This window comes from Coregonus clupeaformis, chromosome 36 (genome assembly GCF_020615455.1).
Source record: "Coregonus clupeaformis isolate EN_2021a chromosome 36, ASM2061545v1, whole genome shotgun sequence".
NCBI classification, from domain to species: domain Eukaryota; kingdom Metazoa; phylum Chordata; class Actinopteri; order Salmoniformes; family Salmonidae; genus Coregonus; species Coregonus clupeaformis.
Window position 1 is genome coordinate 4714611 of NC_059227.1, and position 19167 is coordinate 4733777.

The following is a 19167-nucleotide window of genomic DNA, read 5'->3' on the forward strand; positions in this document are numbered from 1 at the left end:
CGCTCCCCTTCTCTCCAGGCCTGGTGAAGGATGCAGCTCGTCCAGCCTACTGGGTTCCTGACCAGGACATCCGGTGCTGCTGTGAGTGTCAGAGAGACTTCTCCGCCCCGCGTCTCTCCATCCACCACTGCAGGGCCTGCGGCCAGGGCGTGTGTGACGACTGCTCCCCTGAACGCAGAGCGGTGCCCTCTAGGGGTTGGGACCACCCGGTGCGCGTCTGCAACACCTGCCACCAGAAACCTGGGGACCTCTAGTAGGAGACAGGAGAGTGAGGGAACACATTGGCACCCTATTCCCCATAGGGCCCTGGTCAAAAGTAGTGCACTATATAGGGAATAGGGTGCCATTTGGGATGCGACCAGAGACAGTCAAGGGTTGTGTTCAGTAGGCTCGAAATGGAAGAAAATTCTCCAAAACAGGGAGGGACTCTCTGTAATTGTCCAATAAGAAAGTCGATTTTGTTTTCCGCTTTGAAACGTTTTTTTTTTGCTACGGTGTGCCCTAATGAACACGGTTCTACCTAACACTGCGGAACCGGAACACTCCCCTCTCTGTGGCTCAGGGCCAGTTTTTAAGGGAGTTCTTGTTATTGATTGTGATGTCATCAGTCTCAAGGCTTGGACGTCACGTCGGATCGGATGTCCTCACTTTATCCTTTGACGAGAGCGAGAGAGATGTATGTTCCATGGCTCGAAGAAGAGGAATCGCAGCACAGGTTCATTCCATGTTTTAAAGATGATTAGCCTAAATAACTACCAACCTGTATAATAATCTTGGACGCTAAGTGGTTGTATATGTGCTTTTAAGCGGGCGGACAGACAATAATAGAATAGGTTTAACAATTCACTCCTAATCGACTGTATTTATTTTATATATATATATATATGGGAAGTTTACTATAGTGGGGGAAATAAGTGATTTGTTTTGTATAACATGGCCTGTTTTTGTTTTTAAACAGTCTACAATAGTACTATCTCAAGCCCCGTTTATACCTGGTGCTAACATGGGTCCTTTGTCGTGATCTTGACCACATTCTGATTGTGTCCACATTTCTAGAAATGTGTAACATTGTGACCAAATTTCCTGGTCCCTTCCTTTTTATGCAAATTATTTCACAGCTATTCTTTCTATATAATATTTATTTATTGTAAGACACATATTGATGTAATCAGTCAATGGTGCCACCTGTCAATGATGTTAAAGGGTAGAATAATGATGATTGAAATGGTGTCTCTGTCCAGATCTGCCTACACTTGTGAGATATCCAGACACAATGTGTCTTGACTACCTCCGGAGGTGGGCAGGATGATCTGATCACAATGTATTTTTTTGATTGTCTACACCCGTCTAAGAATGTGGTCACAATCAGAATGTGGACAAGTTCAGGACAAATGATGCAAGTTAGAACCAAGTATAAATGGGGCTATTGAGTGACAGACTGACTGTAAAATAGATTGCTAAGTGGGAACCATAGAATTAGAATGATCAGAATTACAACCATTCTAGTGCTATGGTGGGAGTTGCTTTCAAATAGTGAATGGCTCACAGTGCATAATAGCTAGTATGAAAGGATATCAACACTATTTGGGGCTGGACCCTGAAACATTATACATTCAGTTCATAGTATATACTATCACATATAAACCATTACACCATCACCCGAGGCTGTGTAGTAGCTAGCTGCAATTATCTAGCCTGGTCCCAGATCCGTTTGTGCTGTCTTGCCGACTCCTATATGGACAATGACAATAGGAGTCGGCAAAACAGCACAAACAGATTTAGGACCCAGGCTGAAAAGTATGGGGTAGGCGCAGAGTAACTGACTGGAACCGTGGAATCAGCTTGTAGACAAACTGGAACAGTTTTAAGTTCTAGAATCTTGAACAGGGATCATGATTCATCTCGTATAGAACAGTGCTTAAGGAAACCAGGAGAGAATACTGAAGATCAATACCATTACTATGTTTACTGTAACATGTATGCTTATTTAATAAACTTCACAACCTCAAAGTGTGTGGTCATAGAACAAGCAGACCCTCAGTGTGTGTGTCATCATAGAAAAAGCAGATTGGTTATGTGGAGGTCTGCTGACAATCCATCCCTTTAACCATGGCATTTCTTTATAATTCCAAGACACCAATTCAATCACCATGGATAAAATACATTGTTTGAATTATATAAACTTTACATCATTATTATCAAATCTGTTTAGGATTAATCATTATTATTATTATAAAGACAAAAAAAAGACACTTCTCAAAAAGAAACTCACTGGCCAGTTCATGAATTGCAGTTTCTGTGGACATAATTCAGGGTTCACTGGCAGAGACTAGACAAATAGAGTAGTTGACAGCAAAGAGTCCTGGATCCATGTTCCAGCAGTCCATCTTCGCAGGTCTACGGTCAGACCCAACTCTCCACTTGAAGCTCCAAGCTGGTAACTTTAGGCAGTAAGAGTCTCCTTTATTCCAGATACTTTGCAAAGAAAGGTTTTCCTTGTCCATTTTCCTTCTCCTCTTCCAATTATTTCAGACCAATGGTCAACAGGAACAGAAGAGTAGTGAGGCCTTTTAACCAAGGTCCAGTCAAGCCCTCCCCTAGCAGGCTGCCTCAGTCAAGCCCTCCCCTAGCAGGCTGCCTCAGTCAAGCCCTCCCCTAGCAGGCTGCCTCAGTCAAGCCCTCCCCTAGCAGGCTGCCTCAGTCAAGCCCTCCCCTAGCAGGCTGCCTCAGTCAAGCCCTCCCCTAGCAGGCTGCCTCAGTCAAGCCCTCCCCTAGCAGGCTGCCTCAGTCAAGCCTTCCCCCTAGCAGGCTGCCTCAGTCAAGCCCTCCCCTAGCAGGCTGCCTCAGTCAAGCCCTCCCCTAGCAGGCTGCCTCAGTCAAGCCCTCCCCTAGCAGGCTGCCTCAGTCAAGCCCTCCCCTAGCAGGCTGCCTCTGCTACAACCCCTCCTCCCTCCTGGTAGTCACTGTTATAAGGGAAGTAGTACAGATCGTGCCTAACAGCCATGAGGAGACCAGGCAGGCCTCTGCTGCCTCCTAGCTGGGAGGAGAAGACCACGCTGGGGATCAGGTCCTTCCCTGCAGGGTGGGGAGATGGGATGGTCCTCAGGAGCTTGCCGTCCCCCAGAGACCACAGACGGGTGTAGCAGTCCTGACCCACTGGAGAAGACATAAATGAAGAGGGTAAGATATTGTCTGGATACTTTCTTTCCTCCTTTCATGGACATTTTAGTCATTTAGCAGACACTTTTTAAAAATGTTTATTTGGATCCTCGTTAGCTTTTGCAGAAGCATCAGCTACTCTTTCTGGAGTCCACAAATATAAAAAAAACATGACATGTAACAAAACATTGATAGACGAGGACAGTCACACACATTTAAAATACGATACACAAACAATACAACTAAAAACGAATGTGTGGTTCCCCTCACAGTCCCCGCTGTTCCACGAGATGTTGTTTAATCCGTTTTCTAAAAGGTCATTTTGCTGTTTGCTTGACTATTTGGAGATGGAAGGGAGTTTCATGGATCTGTATAATACTGTGCATTGCCGTGAAATCGTTTTGGACTTCGGGACTGTGAAGAGACCCCTGGTGGCATGTCTTGTGGGGAATGTATGGGTGTCTGAGCTGAATGTTATTTGATTATGCAGGCAATCTGGAATTTATCATCACCATAATATGTATCATAAAAACTAGAAGAGAAGCAGTTAATCTCTCGTCAGCCCTCAACCAGGAAAGACTGGCATGCATGTTGTTGAAGTTAGCTTTGTTTGTGGAGTTAAGGGCAAGGCGTGCTGCTCTGTTTTGAGCATGCTGCAGCTTTGCTAGGTCTTTCTTTGCTGCACTTGACCAAATACAATGCTTTTAGTTTTAGATGTATTTAAGACCAGTTTATTGTTAATCACCCATTATGATACTGACTAACTCCTTATTTATAATTTCAGTGAGCTAATTGGCTTTGGGTGTTGACATGTAGAGTGTGGAAACCTCCTCATACAGTCATTCTAGCGCCGTGTAAGACCAGTGGCAAATCATTTGTAAAAAAAAGAGAAGCGTAACGGCCCAAGGCTACTGCCCTGAGGGACACCGTTAGAGAAGCTTCCATTAAAGAACACTCTCTGGGTTCTATTGGATAAATAATAATATGCCATTTAGCAGACGCTTTTATCCAAAGCGACTTAAATAACTCTCCAACCATGTGATGGCAGGTGATGTAAAGCCATAGCAAGTGAGTTTCTTCATCAAAATGTATGATCAATAACATCAAAGGCTACACTTAAAATCTATCAATAGAGCTCCAACTATCAATTTATTATCCATTTCTTTTGACCAATCATCTGTCATCTGAGTCAGTGCAGTACAAGTTGAGTGGCCTTCTCTACACTTATCCAGAGAGACTTAAAGTGAGTGCATTCCCTTCCCTGGAATAATTACTGAGTTGAAGTGATCAAAAAGTAGTAACCTGAATTTTCATCCCTCTTGAAGAGAAGTTAAGCCCTGTAACCTACCAGCAGTCAGCAGTAAGGTCCTGTAACCTACCGGCCATCAGCAGTAAGGTCCTGTAACCTACCAGCCATCAGCAGTAAGGTCCTGTAACCTAACGGCCATCAGCAGTAAGGTCCTGTAACCTACTGGCCATCAGCAGTAAGGTCCTGTAACCTACCGGCCATCAGCAGTAAGGTCCTGTAACCTACCGGCCATCAGCAGTAAGGTCCTGTAACCTACCGGCCATCAGCAGTAAGGTCCTGTAACCTACCGGCCATCAGCAGTAAGGTCCTGTAACCTACCAGCCATCAGCAGTAAGGTCCTGTAACCTACCGGCCATCAGCAGTAAGGTCCTGTAACCTACTGGCCATCAGCAGTAAGGTCCTGTAACCTACCGGCCATCAGCAGTAAGGTCCTGTAACCTACCAGCCATCAGCAGTAAGGTCCTGTAACCTACCGGCCATCAGCAGTAAGGTCCTGTAACCTACCGGCCATCAGCAGTAAGGTCCTGTAACCTACCGGCCATCAGCAGTAAGGTCCTGTAACCTACCGGCCATCAGCAGTAAGGTCCTGTAACCTACCAGCCATCAGCAGTAAGGTCCTGTAACCTACCAGCCATCAGCAGTAAGGTCCTGTAACCTACCAGCCATCAGCAGTAAGGTCCTGTAACCTACCGGCCATCAGCAGTAAGGTCCTGTAACCTACCAGCCATCAGCAGTAAGGTCCTGTAACCTACCGGCCATCAGCAGTAAGGTCCTGTAACCTACCGGCCATCAGCAGTAAGGTCCTGTAACCTACCGGCCATCAGCAGTAAGGTCCTGTAACCTACCGGCCATCAGCAGTAAGGTCCTGTAACCTACCGGCCATCAGCAGTAAGGTCCTGTAACCTACCAGCCATCAGCAGTAAGGTCCTGTAACCTACCGGCCATCAGCAGTAAGGTCCTGTAACCTACCGGCCATCAGCAGTAAGGTCCTGTAACCTACCGGCCATCAGCAGTAAGGTCCTGTAACCTACCGGCCATCAGCAGTAAGGTCCTGTAACCTAAGCCATCAGCAGTAAGGTCCTGTAACCTACCGGCCATCAGCAGTAAGGTCCTGTAACCTACTGGCCATCAGCAGTAAGGTCCTGTAACCTACCAGCCATCAGCAGTAAGGTCCTGTAACCTACCGGCCATCAGCAGTAAGGTCCTGTAACCTACCAGCCATCAGCAGTAAGGTCCTGTAACCTACCGGCCATCAGCAGTAAGGTCCTGTAACCTACTGGCCATCAGCAGTAAGGTCCTGTAACCTACCAGCCATCAGCAGTAAGGTCCTGTAACCTACCAGCCATCAGCAGTAAGGTCCTGTAACCTACCAGCCATCAGCAGTAAGGTCCTGTAACCTACCGGCCATCAGCAGTAAGGTCCTGTAACCTACCAGCCATCAGCAGTAAGGTCCTGTAACCTACCAGCCATCAGCAGTAAGGTCCTGTAACCTACCGGCCATCAGCAGTAAGGTCATGTAACCTACCGGCCATCAGCAGTAAGGTCCTGTAACCTACCAGCCATCAGCAGTAAGGTCCTGTAACCTACCAGCCATCAGCAGTAAGGTCCTGTAACCTACTGGCCATCAGCAGTAAGGTCCTGTAACCTACCAGCCATCAGCAGTAAGGTCCTGTAACCTACCAGCCATCAGCAGTAAGGTCCTGTAACCTACCAGCCATCAGCAGTAAGGTCCTGTAACCTACCGGCCATCAGCAGTAAGGTCCTGTAACCTACCGGCCATCAGCAGTAAGGTCCTGTAACCTACCGGCCATCAGCAGTAAGGTCCTGTAACCTACCAGCCATCAGCAGTAAGGTCCTGTAACCTACCGGCCATCAGCAGTAAGGTCCTGTAACCTACCGGCCATCAGCAGTAAGGTCCTGTAACCTACCGGCCATCAGCAGTAAGGTCCTGTAACCTACCAGCCATCAGCAGTAAGGTCCTGTAACCTACCGGCCATCAGCAGTAAGGTCCTGTAACCTACCGGCCATCAGCAGTAAGGTCCTGTAACCTACCGGCCATCAGCAGTAAGGTCCTGTAACCTACCGGCCATCAGCAGTAAGGTCCTGTAACCTACCAGCCATCAGCAGTAAGGTCCTGTAACCTACCAGCCATCAGCAGTAAGGTCCTGTAACCTACCAGCCATCAGCAGTAAGGTCCTGTAACCTACCAGCCATCAGCAGTAAGGTCCTGTAACCTACCAGCCATCAGCAGTAAGGTCCTGTAACCTACCAGCCATCAGCAGTCCCTCAGGTTCATTGATGTGGAGGGGTAAGTAGGCGTGTTCATTATGATGGCCCTCGTACTTCTGCACTGGTTTTGTTACTCGAACATCCCACAGCTTGATCTGCAGTGAGACACATATCAACACACAGGTAAAACAGAGGCTTAACTTTACCACACTTGTGTGTGTGACCTGTCCCAGTGTATGTGTGTGTGACCTGTCCCAGTGTGTGTGTGTGTGTGACCTGTCCCTGTGTGTGTGTGTGTGTGTGTGTGTGACCTGTCCCAGTGTATGTGTGTGACCTATCCCTGTGTGTGACCTGTCCCAGTGTGTATGTGTGACCTGTCCCAGTGTGTATGTGACCTGTCCCAGTGTGTGTGACCTGTCCCAGTGTGTGTGTGTGTGTGACCTGTCTCAGTGTGTGTGACATGTCCCTGTGTGTATGTGTGTGTGTGTGTGTGTGTGTGTGACCTGTCCCAGTGTGTGTGACCTGTCCCAGTGTGTGTGACCTGTCCCAGTGTGTATGTGTGTGACCTGTCCCAGTGTGTGTGTGACCTGTCCCAGTGTGTGTGTGTGACCTGTCCCAGTGTGTGTGTGTGTGTGTGTGTGTGTGTGTGTGTGTGTGTGTGTGTGTGTGTGTGTGTGACCTGTCCCAGTGTGTGTGTGACCTGTCCCAGTGTGTGTGTCTGTCCCACCTCTCCCATCATGTCAGCAGCCAGTAGGTAGTTCTCATCCTGTAGTATTCGTACGGAGGTGATAGCAGAGTCCTGGTAGAACCTGCAGGCCTTCCAGCTGTGGTCCCGTCTGCCTCTCTGACGCAGGTCGATACTGAAGATCTCTCCTGACCTACAGCCATTAAACAGGACCGGAGCCTGGAGGGAGGGAGAGGGAGGGGAATGGAGGGGGGCGTGGGGGAGGAATGGGGAGGGAGGGATGGGGAGGGAGGAATGGGGGAGAGGGGGAGGGAGGAATGGGGAGGGGGGAGAGAGAGGGGGAGGTAGAAAAGGGCATGTTAAAAACTCTGAAGGTCAATAATAAAGAAGTTTGAGAAGCGCCCCTCAATCTGTTCATCTCTCTCACACACACACCCACGCACAGACACACACTTAAAAAATATCAGCTTCTCACCAGTTTTAGTTACAGTTTTTGTGACAATGAATCTAAAAGTGAATGCCATGTCTCTGTTGTGCCATGGCGCCACTAACTCACCCTGAGGGCAAACTGCTGTGCCAGCACATCACTGCCGATGCCATACGTCTGTCTCCTGCCCGTCACTGCGTCCGTCACTATCACCCTGCGAGACAGACCTGACGACAGACAGACAGACAGGGAAAAGACCACAGGAGACAGAACGGGAAACAGTCACTCAAATGGTGCTTTTCAAAATGGCCACCAGACCAGTGTATACAGTGCATTCGGAAAGTATTCAGACCCCTTGACTTTTCCCACATTTTGTTACGTTACAGCTACACACAATACCCCATAATGACAAAGCAAAAACAGGTTTTTAGAAATGTTTGCAAATTTATAAAAAATTAAAAACTGAAATATCACATTTACATAAGTATTCAGACCCTTTACTCAGTACTTTGTTGAAGCACCTTTGACAGCGATTACAGCCTCGAGTCTTCTTGGGTATGACGCTACAAGCTTGGCACACCTGTATTTGGGGAGTTTCTCCCATTCTTCTCTGCAGATCCTCTCAAGCTCTGTCAGGTTGAGTGGGGAGCGTCACTGCACAGCTGTTTTCAGGTCTCTCCAGAGATGTTCGATCGGGTTCAAGTCCGGGCTCTGGCTGGGCTACTCAAGGACATTCAGACACTTGTCTTGAAGCCACCCCTGCGTTGTCTTGGCTGTGTGCTTAGGGTCGTTGTCCTGTTGGAAGGTGAACCTTCGCCCCAGTCTGAGGTCCTGAGCACTCGGGAGCAGGTTTTCATCAATGATCTCTCTGTACTTTGCTCCGTTCATCTTTGCCTCGATCCTGACTAGTCTCCCAGTCCCTGCCGCTGGAAAACATCCCCACAGCAAGATGCTGCCAGCACCATGCTTCACCGTAGGGATGGTGCAAGGTTTCCTCCAGACGTGACGCTTGGTATTCAGAGGCCAAATAGTTCAATCTTGGTTTCATCAGACCAGAGAATCTTGTTTCTCATGGTCTGAGAGTCCTTTAGGTGCCTTTTGGCAAACTCCAAGCGGGCTGTCGTGCCTTTTACTGAGGAGTGGCTTCCGTCTGGCCATTCTACCATAAAGGCCTGATTGGTGGAGTGCTGCAGAGATGGTTGGGCTTCTGGAAGGTTCTATGGAGCTCTGTCAGGGTGACCATCGGGTTCTTGGTCACCTCCCTGACCAAGGCCCTTCTCCCCCGATTGTTCAGTTTGGCCGGACAGCCAGCTCTAGGAAGAGTCTTGGTGGTTCCAACCTTCTTCCATTTAAGAACGATGGAGGACACTGTGTTCTTGGGGACCTTCAATGCTGCAGAAATGTTTTGGTACCCTTCCCCAGATCTGTTCCTTGACACAAACCTGTCTCGGAGCTCTACAGACAATTCCTTCCATCTCATGGCTTGGTTTTTGCTCTGACATGCACTGTCAACTGTGGGTGTGTGCCTTACCAAATCATGTCCAAACAATTGAGTATAATACATGTGGACTCCAATCAAGTTGTAGAAACATCTCAAGGATGACCAATGGAAACAGGACGCACATGAGCTCAATTTCGAGTCTCATAGCAAAGGGTCTGAATACTTAATAAATTTGCAAAAATGTCTAAAACCTGTTTTCACTTTGTCATTATGGGGTATTATGTTTAGATTCATGATAATTATTATTTTTTAAATCCATTTTAGAATAAGGCTGTAATGTAACAAAATGTGGAGAAGGGGTCTGAATACTTTCCGAATGCACTGTAAGTTCTATGTAAAGAGAAAAGACATTTAACCTGTAACTACTGTTCTATACATGTGTATAAAAGGAACAGTAAGAAGAACAACAGAATGTCATCGTCATAAAATGATCTGTTGTTATTAATATTGAAACATGAACAGGCAAGTTTCAGTGAGATGTTTCATGTAGGAACATTGTATAAAATGGTCAACTGGAAGGTGTTGCTTGCTACAGTAGTACTAACATTACAGAGTGTAAAATGCTAATCAATTGGTAAAAGATTATGGTAGGCATCAAACTAACCAGTGCTGAAGGTTTTGTCAGCCTGAGGGTTGAGACACCAGGCACAGGACCAGGCTGTAGATATCTTAAAACTACACAGCATCCCCGGTTGGTCTGGAGAGGAGGTGGTGGAGGAGAGAGAAGGAGGATGGGGATGGGGAGGAGAGAGGAGGGGGGGGAGAGGGAGGAGAGAGGAGGGGGGAGAGGGAGGAGAGAGGAGGGGGGAAGAGGGTGGAGGAGAGAGAATGAGGAGGAGGGGGAGGAGAGAGAAGGAGGAGGAGGGGGAGGAGAGAGAAGGAGGAGGAGGGGGAGGAGAGAGAAGGAGGAGGAGGGGGAGGAGAGAGAAGGAGGAGGGGGATGGGGATGGGGAGAAGAGGAGGGGGGATGGGGGAGAAGAGGAGGGGGGGATGGGGAGAAGAGGAGGGGGGGATGGGGAGAAGAGGGAGGAGGGAGAGAGAAGGAGGATGGGGGATGGGGAGGAGAGAGGAGAGAGGAGGGGGAGATGAGAGGAGAGAGGAGGGGGGAAAAGGGAGGAGAGAGGAGGGGGGGAAGAGGGTGGAGGAGAGAGGAAGGGGAGGAGAGAGAATGAGGATGGGGAGAAGAGAAGAGGGAGGGGGAGAGGGGGGAGGAGGGAGAGAAGAGGGAGGGGGAGAGGGGGAGGGGGGAGGAGAGGGAAAAAATAAAAAATGTGCTCAACATTAAATATATGGGCATTATATTTTACAGTAAAATGTCATGGAAAAAGGAAAGCATGTTCTGAGAGAAGTATATGAAAACGGTTACCTGGGTTGGAGTTGCTGAAGAGAGAAGCTGGTAGTAAACTGACACAGCCAGGAGTCTCTGCCATGCCCACCAGACACAGGCTGAACACTGGAGTCAAGAAAACACTAACCCAACACCACTCTAAGCACAGGTACTGACAACGGTCTGAACACCAACATGCTGAGACCTTTGACCCCGTGGGACAAACTACAGTGACTAGACAGGGTCATTAACCCTAACGTAACAGGCGTAAAAAAATAAATGCCTGAGCGGAGTTCCCACGCCTGGTTTTCAGTGGAGAAGGAAGCTAGGTTGAATGAGCTGTATCTCCTGTAAACCGGATGCATCCGCTATGGGGTGCAGGGTCATAAAGCACATTGTGTAGCATCCCAGTCTTAACTGCATTGTGTATGAAGGATACAGGACGTGTGAGTCAGGGTGAGTGACGGAGGCCCAGCAGATAGAGTTCACCTGAAACACACAGAAAACATTCATATATATACACAGTACCGGTCAAAAGTTTGGACACACCTACTCATTCCAGGGTTTTTCTTTATTTTTACTATGTTTTACATTGTAGAATAAGAGTGAAGACAACAAAACTATTTAATAACACATATGGAATCATGTAGTAACCAAAAAAAGTGTTAAACAAATCAAAATATATGTTATATTCTTCAAAGTAGCCACCCTTTGCCTTGATGACCGCTTTGCACACTCTTGGCATTCTCTCAACCAGCTTTATGAGGTAGTCACCTGGAATGCATTTCAATTAACAGGTGTGCCTTGTTAAAAGTTAATTTATGGAATTTCTTTCCTTCTTAATGCGTTTGAGACAATCAGTTGTGTTGTGACAAAGTAGGGGGGATATACAGAAGATAGTCATATTTTGTAAAAGACCAAGTCCAAAAATACAGCTCAAATAAGCAAAGAGAAACGACAGTTCATCATTACTTTAAGACATGAAGGAAAGTCAATACGGAACATTTCAAGAACTTTGAAAGTTTCTTCAAGTGCAGTCGCAAAAACCATCAAGCGCTATATGATGAAACTGGCCCTCATGCGGACCACCACAGGAAAGGAAGACCCAGAGTTACCTCTGCTGCAGAGGATAAGTTAATTAGAGTTAACTGCACCTCAAATTGCAGCCCAAATAAATGCTTCATAGAGTTCAAGTAACAGACACATCTCACCATCAACTGTTCAGAGGAAAATGCGTGAATCAGGCCTTCATGGTTGAATTGCTGCAAAGAAACCACTACTAGAAGGACACCAATAATAAGAAGAGACCTGCTTGGGCCAAGAAACACGAGCAATGGACATTAGACTGGTGGAAATCTGTCCTTTGGTCTGATGAGTCCAAATTTGAGATTTTGGGTTCCAACCGCCGTGTCTTTGTAAGACGCAGAGTAGGTGAATGGATGATCTCCGCATGTGTGGTTCCCACCGTGAAGCATGGAGGAGGAGGTGTTAAGGTGTAACTATTATTCTACAATGAAGAAAATAGTACAAATAAAGAAAAACCCTTGAATGAGTAGGTGTTCTAAAACTTTTGACCGGTAGTGTGTGTGTGTGTGTGTGTATATACACTGCTCAAGAAAATAAAGGGAACACTTAAACAACACAATGTAACTCCAAGTCAATCACACTTCTGTGAAATCAAACTGTCCACTTAGGAAGCAACACTGATTGACAATACATTTCACATGCTGTTGTGCAAATGGAATAGACAACAGGTGGAAATTATAGGCAATTAGCAAGACACCCCCAATAAAGGACTGGTTTTGCAGGTGGTGACCACAGACCACTTCTCAGTTCCTATGCTTCCTGGCTGATGTTTTGGTCACTTTTGAATGCTGGCGGTGCTTTCACTCTAGTGGTAGCATGAGACGGAGTCTACAACCCACACAAGTGGCTTAGGTAGTGCAGCTCATCCAGGATGGCACATCAATGCGAGCTGTGGCAAGAAGGTTTGCTGTGTCTGTCAGCGTAGTGTCCAGAGCATGGAGGCGCTACCAGGAGACAGGCCAGTACATCAGGAGACGTGGAGGAGGCCGTAGGAGGGCAACAACCCAGCAGCAGGACTGCTACCTCCGCCTTTGTGCAAGGAGGAGCAGGAGGAGCACTGCCAGAGCCCTGCAAAATGACCTCCAGCAGGCCACAAATGTGCATGTGTCTGCTCAAACGGTCAGAAACAGACTCCATGAGGGTGGTATGAGGGCCCGACGTCCACAGGTGGGGGTTGTGCTTACAGCCCAACACCGTGCAGGACGTTTGGCATTTGCCAGAGAACACCAAGATTGGCAAATTCGCCACTGGCACCCTGTGCTCTTCACAGATGAAAGCAGGTTCACACTGAGCACGTGACAGACGTGACAGAGTCTGGAGACGCCCGTGGAGAACGTTCTGCTGCCTGCAACATCCTCCAGCATGACCGGTTTGGCGGTGGGTCAGTCATGGTGTGGGGTGGCATTTCTTTGGGGGGCCGCACAGCCCTCCATGTGCTCGCCAGAGGTAGCCTGACTGCCATTAGGTACCGAGATGAGATCCTCAGACCCCTTGTGAGACCATATGCTGGTGCGGTTGGCCCTGGGTTCCTCCTAATGCAAGACAATGCTAGACCTCATGTGGCTGGAGTGTGTCAGCAGTTCCTGCAAGGGGAAGGCATTGATGCTATGGACTGGCCCGCCCGTTCCCCAGACCTGAATCCAATTGAGCACATCTGGGACATCATGTCTCGCTCCATCCACCAACGCCACGTTGCACCACAGACTGTCCAGGAGTTGGCTTTAGTCCAGGTCTGGGAGGAGATCCCTCAGGAGACCATCCGCCACCTCATCAGGAGCATGCCCAGGCATTGTAGGGAGGTCATACAGGCACGTGGAGGCCACACACACTACTGAGCCTCATTTTGACTTGTTTTAAGGACATTACATCAAAGTTGGATCAGCCTGTAGTGTGGTTTTCCACTTTAATTTTGAGGGTGACTCCAAATCCAGACCTCCATGGGTTGATAAATTTGATTTCCATTGATAATTTTTGTGTGATTTTGTTGTCAGCACATTCAACTATGTAAAGAAAAAAGTATTTAATAAGATTATTTCATTCATTCAGATCTAGGATGTGTTATTTTAGTGTTCCCTTTATTTTTTGAGCAGTGTATATAACACAGGTACAGAACAGGTAGAAAACAGGGACAACATAGATTAGTGTCAGAATAGGTGTTCAAGTTGCCTGGGTAGATATTCATACCATCCAGCATGCTTCTAATGCCCAACTCCCAAACTAGCCTTCCTCCCCAGTCCTCTCTCCCCAGCCCCTAGCCTTCCTCCCCAGTCCTCTCTCCCCAGCCCCTAGCCTTCCTCCCCAGTCCTCTCTCCCCAGCCCCTAGCCTTCCTCCCCAGTCCTCTCTCCCCAGCCCCTAGCCTTCCTCCCCAGTCCTCTCTCCCCAGCCCCTAGCCTTCCTCCCCAGTCCTCTCTCCCCAGCCCCTAGCCTTCCTCCCCAGTCCTCTCTCCCCAGCCCCTAGCCTTCCTCCCCAGTCCTCTCTCCCCAGCCCCTAGCCTTCCTCCCCAGTCCTCTCTCCCCAGCCCTAGCCTTCCTCCCCAGTCCTCTCTCCCCAGCCCCTAGCCTTCCTCCCCAGTCCTCTCTCCCCAGCCCCTAGCCTTCCTCCCCAGTCCTCTCTCCCCAGCCCCTAGCCTTCCCTCTATCTCACCTTTCTGTTGGTAAAGTAGTGGTTTTCCTCAGCCCTATACCTTCCTTCCTTCCCTCACCTTTCTATTTGTAAAGTAGAGGTTGTCACACATCTCAACAGACAGGGAGCCCCTGCTGCAGCCTCTGAAGTTCATGATGCCATACTTGCAGCCTCCGTGAGACACGTCGTTAACCGTGAACACTCGCTCACACGCAGAGTCACCCTGAGAGAGAGGAGGAAGAAGAGAGGGTAGGAGGAAGAGAGGGTAGGAGGAAGAGAGGGTAGGAGGAAGAGAGGGTAGGAGGAAGTGAGGGGAGGAGGAAGTGAGGGGCGGAGGAAGTGAGGGGAGGAGGAAGAGAGGGGAGGAGGAAGAGAGGGTAGGAGGAAGAGAGGGGAGGAGGAAGAGAGGGGCGGAGGAAGTGAGGGGAGGAGGAAGAGAGGGGCGGAGGAAGTGAGGGGAGGAGGAAGAGAGGGGAGGAGGAAGAGAGGGGAGGAGGAAGAGAGGGGAGGAGGAAGAGAGGGGAGGAGGAAGAGAGGGGAGGAGGAAGAGAGGGGAGGAGGAAGAGAGGGGAGGAGGAAGAGAGGGTAGGAGGAAGAGAGGGGAGGAGGAGAGAGAGGCGGGGGGAAGTGAGGGGAGGAGGAAGAGAGGGGCGGAGGAAGTGAGGGGAGGAGGAAGAGAGGGGAGGAGGAAGAGAGGGGAGGAGGAAGAGAGGGGGAGGAGGAAGAGAGGGGGCGGAGGAAGTGAGGGGAGGAGGAAGAGAGGGGAGGAGGAAGAGAGGGGAGGAGGAAGAGAGGGTAGGAGGAAGAGAGGGGAGGAGGAAGAGAGGGGAGGAGGAAGAGAGGGTAGGAGGAAGTGAGGGGAGGAGGAAGAGAGGGGAGGAGGAAGAGAGGGGGGGGAGAGAAAGTGAGGAGAGGAGGAAGAGGGGAAAAAGAGGACAATTAGGAGGAAGTTTACACCAGTCTATCATTGCCAACGTTTTGCTTAAAAGTCACTAGAGAGCGTGTGTGTGTGTGTATGTGTGTGTGTGTGTGTGTGTGTAACTCACCACTATGAGTCTGAAGTTGTCTGTGTTGGGACTGCTGCTGCCAGAGCTCTGGACCTCCAGTCTGTGACGTCTCATCCCACTCACCTTCACCTCATGGATCCGCCTGGGCACACACACACACACACACACACACACACACACACAATCACATACACACACAGACAGACACACACAATCACACATACACACACAGACACACACAATCATAAGGTACACAATAGCGTATGTGTGTGTGTGTGTGTGTGTGTGTGTGTATGTATGTATGTGTGTGTGTGTGTGTGTCAGAGCATATGAGCGGAGTGGAGCGGTGAGAATCTCAGCTCCTCGCTCACGGAGCTGTTCACCCCTCCGCTCCCCCCGCTCAAAGCCACATCAGGCCAGTCCGCTCATTATCGCTCAGCGCTCAACGCAGTTTGCATCGCGCTCCACTCAAATCGCCCCCCCGCTCGCTCCCAAAAAGGAACAAAATCTGCATGTATTTCACTTTTAGCTTAAACCACAGCCTTACTTTATCTCCCCGAATTTGTTGCATACAGACTCATCTCGGATTATCCATTCTGTCTTGAAACGGGGATCTAACACTGACGCTAAAATGAGATGTTAATCAGTATAGTATATTCCATAGCGAATTGACACGTTGTTTGCCAATGTTTCTGCAAAAGCAGCGATGCCCATTGGAAGTGCAGCGTGAGTGTAATCGGTGAGCAGGGATTTGATTTCTGTGACAGCAGGGAGGATCATCCCCAGGTTCCCCAGCTCCTTTTGCATTTTGTCTGAGGTCTGCTAGTGGTGTCAGCACACTGACAAGGTGCGTCAGCTGCCGTACTTGATTCAGGGTGATGTTAGCAACATTAGACTTGAGTTTGTTTTACCATAACGGGTATTTTTGGAACAACCGGATGAACGACTGAATCATCCGCAGCTGGCTGCTCCATCGAATGGCGCAGGCATTTGTGGGGCGGACACCTAATTGGTCGGTTTCCTCTGTGCTCTTGCGTACACTTTTCACCAGGTGCCCGACTTTCACTAACAGCCTATTAATGTTGTCGTGCTTGTTAACGGCGTTTTTGATCGCCAGCTGAAGCATGTGAATGGGGCATCTCAGATGTAAATTTGACAAAGTAAAGTACTAATTTATCATAGTTTCTTGGGGGGATGTAGCCCGGTTGAGCTGCGCTGGCGAAGTGTTGCATCCCTTCGCGTTCTCCTTTACTCAGCGGTTCATAGTCCTTGAAAATCATTTTAAAAAATGCTACATCCAGCTCTCTTTTTCTCTCCCTTGTGATGGTTGGGCCTTTGCGTGCAGTGAATAAACTTTTGAATTCCTCAACCCTTTTCTCTTGTTGCTGCTGCTGCTCCTCTCGCTCTATAAAATACAAATTCATGGACGACACAAATTAAATTAAACAGATGGATTCTGGGTCAGGCTTGAGCATGCTTCAGACTCGTGGTGTGAGCGAGCGAAATTGGAGCGGGACATAGGCGACGCTCCGTCCTTTTAAAAATGCCGCTCTGCGCTCTGTTCAAAATCCGTCCGCTCACGCTCCACGCTCGCTCCCGCTCCACTCCGCTCATATGCTCTGGTGTGTGTATGTGTGTGTGTGTGTGTCCTTTTGATACAGTACCTACAGTACGAGACCCCAGGCAGCAGACCCAGGTGTCTTTTCTGCAGCAGCAGAGCTGAGTTCAGGCCTGCTCTAGGTGCTTTCTGGAGGGAGAAACAACACATACACACTAGAAAACCCTTCAGAGCTGCTGTCTTTTTCAATTTGGGAAGGAGAGACGGCATCAAACGGCTGTAAGATACAAATTACAATACATTTTAAATTCAACAGGGTACCAAACGCCCCTGATCCACCATCAACAGGGTACCAAACGCCCCTGATCCACCATCAACAGGGTACAAAACGCCCCTGATCCACCATCAACAGGGTACCAAACGCCCCCCTGATCCACCATCAACAGGGTACCAAACGCCCCTGATCTACCATCAACAGGGTACCAAACGCCCCTGATCCACCATCAACAGGGTACCAAACGCCCCTGATCCACCATCAACAGGGTACCAAACGCCCCTGATCTACCATCAACAGGGTACCAAACGGCCCCTGATCCACCATCAAAAGTTCCCCCCTCTGTGGTAGTACCTTCCTGGGCCTCTCGTCCTCGGTGATCATCCTGGCCCTGTGTTTCTCCTGCTCCCTCTCCTGCAGCAGCCCTCTGGTCAGAGGGTTGCAGTTGTTGTGGCCCGGCAGCAGACGAAAGTAACGGTTCTTCTCGGCGTCAAAGTAGAACCCTGGCAGCTCTGGAGATGGAAGGACCAAGGTACACATGGACAGAAAAAAAGAAAAAGAAAAAAAAAGGACATTGAGTCTGTATTGTTGGGTGTGTGTTGTGATTACTTCAAAAGAAAAGAAAAGTGACGCACTTAGGACTGCACTGATTCATAAGTAGTCATTCTATAGCCGTGTGTCTTAGTGTTGCTCACCTGGAGCAGAAGAGCTGGAGGAGGAGGATGAGGCTGCTGCAGCAGAACTAGGCCTACTCTCTGGGGTCCTGTCTCTGTAGGAGGGGCCCGCTTCACTGCTGCCATACCTGGGGTCCAGAGAGGAGACGCACAGTGCCACCATTACACAGTTAATACAAACACACAGTGGCAGGATTATAACAGAGTTTAGGAATACATTTCATTCAGATCATATAAAATGTACTGAATGAAGATTCATGGCCCAAGAACTCCCTCAGCATTTGATAGATCAAGTAAACGAACTCCATTTTGTTTGCCTTGTAAATAAGGCTAGGTAGTTTACACATAATTTGGGCCAACCAACCTGCGGTTGTGAGAGCCATTGTCATCATGATCACCATCCTACCTTTGTTCCTGTGTTCTGTCCCTTTGCCAGTCAGAGCGGTAACCGTGTCGCCTTCGGTCCCTGCCCCTGTCACGCCAATTCCCTTTCTTCATCCCTGCTATTGCTATGGACACAAATACCGGAGAGTAAACATCAACATGAAGTATGTCACTCGCTTCTGTGTTGTTTACTTTGTACCTAGCTAGCAAGTTAGCTAATTCGGCTAGCTATTTCGCTTGCTAACAAAAGCCCAATAAATACAGACATGTGGTACGTAGACAATTTGAATGATAAATCATTATCATATTTAAAATGAAATGGTGTTATTCGTGTAGTAATAAGAGGACACCATGTTGATCAAATATATTATTGAACATAGGCGCTTAACACAAAATTCCTGTACCTGCTACAACGTTGCATCCATGTGACCAATTTAACACCCGCCCCCTAACCCTCATTGGGTTATCGCTCACAATAGTGGCCCACTTTTCGTTTCACGATTGGCTGCTTGTGCTATCAATCACTATCGTTTCCTCTAACGATATGTAACTTTTATCATCGTTCTCATGAATGAAACATTGTAATATTGTATCAGAGGGAGGAAGAGATGACTTTGATGTCTGTAGTGATACAGTAGTTGTGATTTGTTTAGATTATGGATAGAGCATCAGCCATTGCTTTGTTTGAATTTCTTGTGTAAACAAACCTTCATGTTTGATTAATGCTTCTATAATATTAATCTATTAAAATCTGCCCCGTGTTATTGTATTTTACTGCACTACTGCATATGATCTTTTTCTAATACCATTCTATTTCTTTGCTAAATGCCTACTGAAGGAAGAAGAGTCTCCATATCCTGAGAAAAAAAAAAAAAGATGGTCTGTTTGCGACAGGAACACAGTAGGACAACTGGCCATGTTTT

The 19167-nt window shown here is 48.3% G+C and overlaps 2 protein-coding genes across 2 annotated transcripts in view; one reads left to right on the forward strand and one right to left on the reverse strand.

The window, feature by feature from the left end:
- LOC121552486 (zinc finger FYVE domain-containing protein 1) overlaps positions 1-2032 on the forward strand; it is a 32154-nt gene extending 30122 nt beyond the window's left edge. The window contains 1 exon segment of the mRNA XM_041865428.2: positions 19-2032. Within this exon segment, the coding sequence (XP_041721362.2) occupies positions 19-254 (236 nt within the window). The 3' untranslated portion in view covers positions 255-2032.
- wdr21 (WD repeat domain 21) lies at positions 1942-18684 on the reverse strand. Its single transcript, XM_041865430.2, has 14 exons — positions 18649-18684; positions 18267-18369; positions 17882-17988; positions 17541-17698; positions 17019-17101; positions 15394-15496; positions 14427-14570; positions 11077-11126; positions 10677-10756; positions 9915-10007; positions 7939-8036; positions 7425-7601; positions 6738-6852; positions 1942-3156 (listed from the first exon to the last, which is right to left on the reverse strand). Exons 2-14 carry the CDS (start codon positions 18356-18358, stop codon positions 2918-2920), a joined length of 1539 nt encoding a protein of 512 aa, XP_041721364.1. The 5' UTR covers positions 18359-18369; positions 18649-18684; the 3' UTR covers positions 1942-2917.
- Between the last annotated feature and the right edge of the window lie 483 nt (positions 18685-19167).

Bases quoted from the DNA above. Each gene is read 5' to 3' on its own strand.
- wdr21 (XM_041865430.2), bottom strand. From the start codon at position 18,358: ATGAAGAAAGGGAATTGGCGTGACAGGGGCAGGGACCGAAGGCGACAC. The intron at 15,497-17,018 runs GTACTGTATCAA...GTGTGTGCCCAG, and splicing joins CCTGGGGTCTCGTACTGTAG to GCGGATCCATGAGGTGAAGG. The intron at 8,037-9,914 runs GTTAGTTTGATG...GTCTGTCGTCAG, and splicing joins TGACAAAACCTTCAGCACTG to GTCTGTCTCGCAGGGTGATA.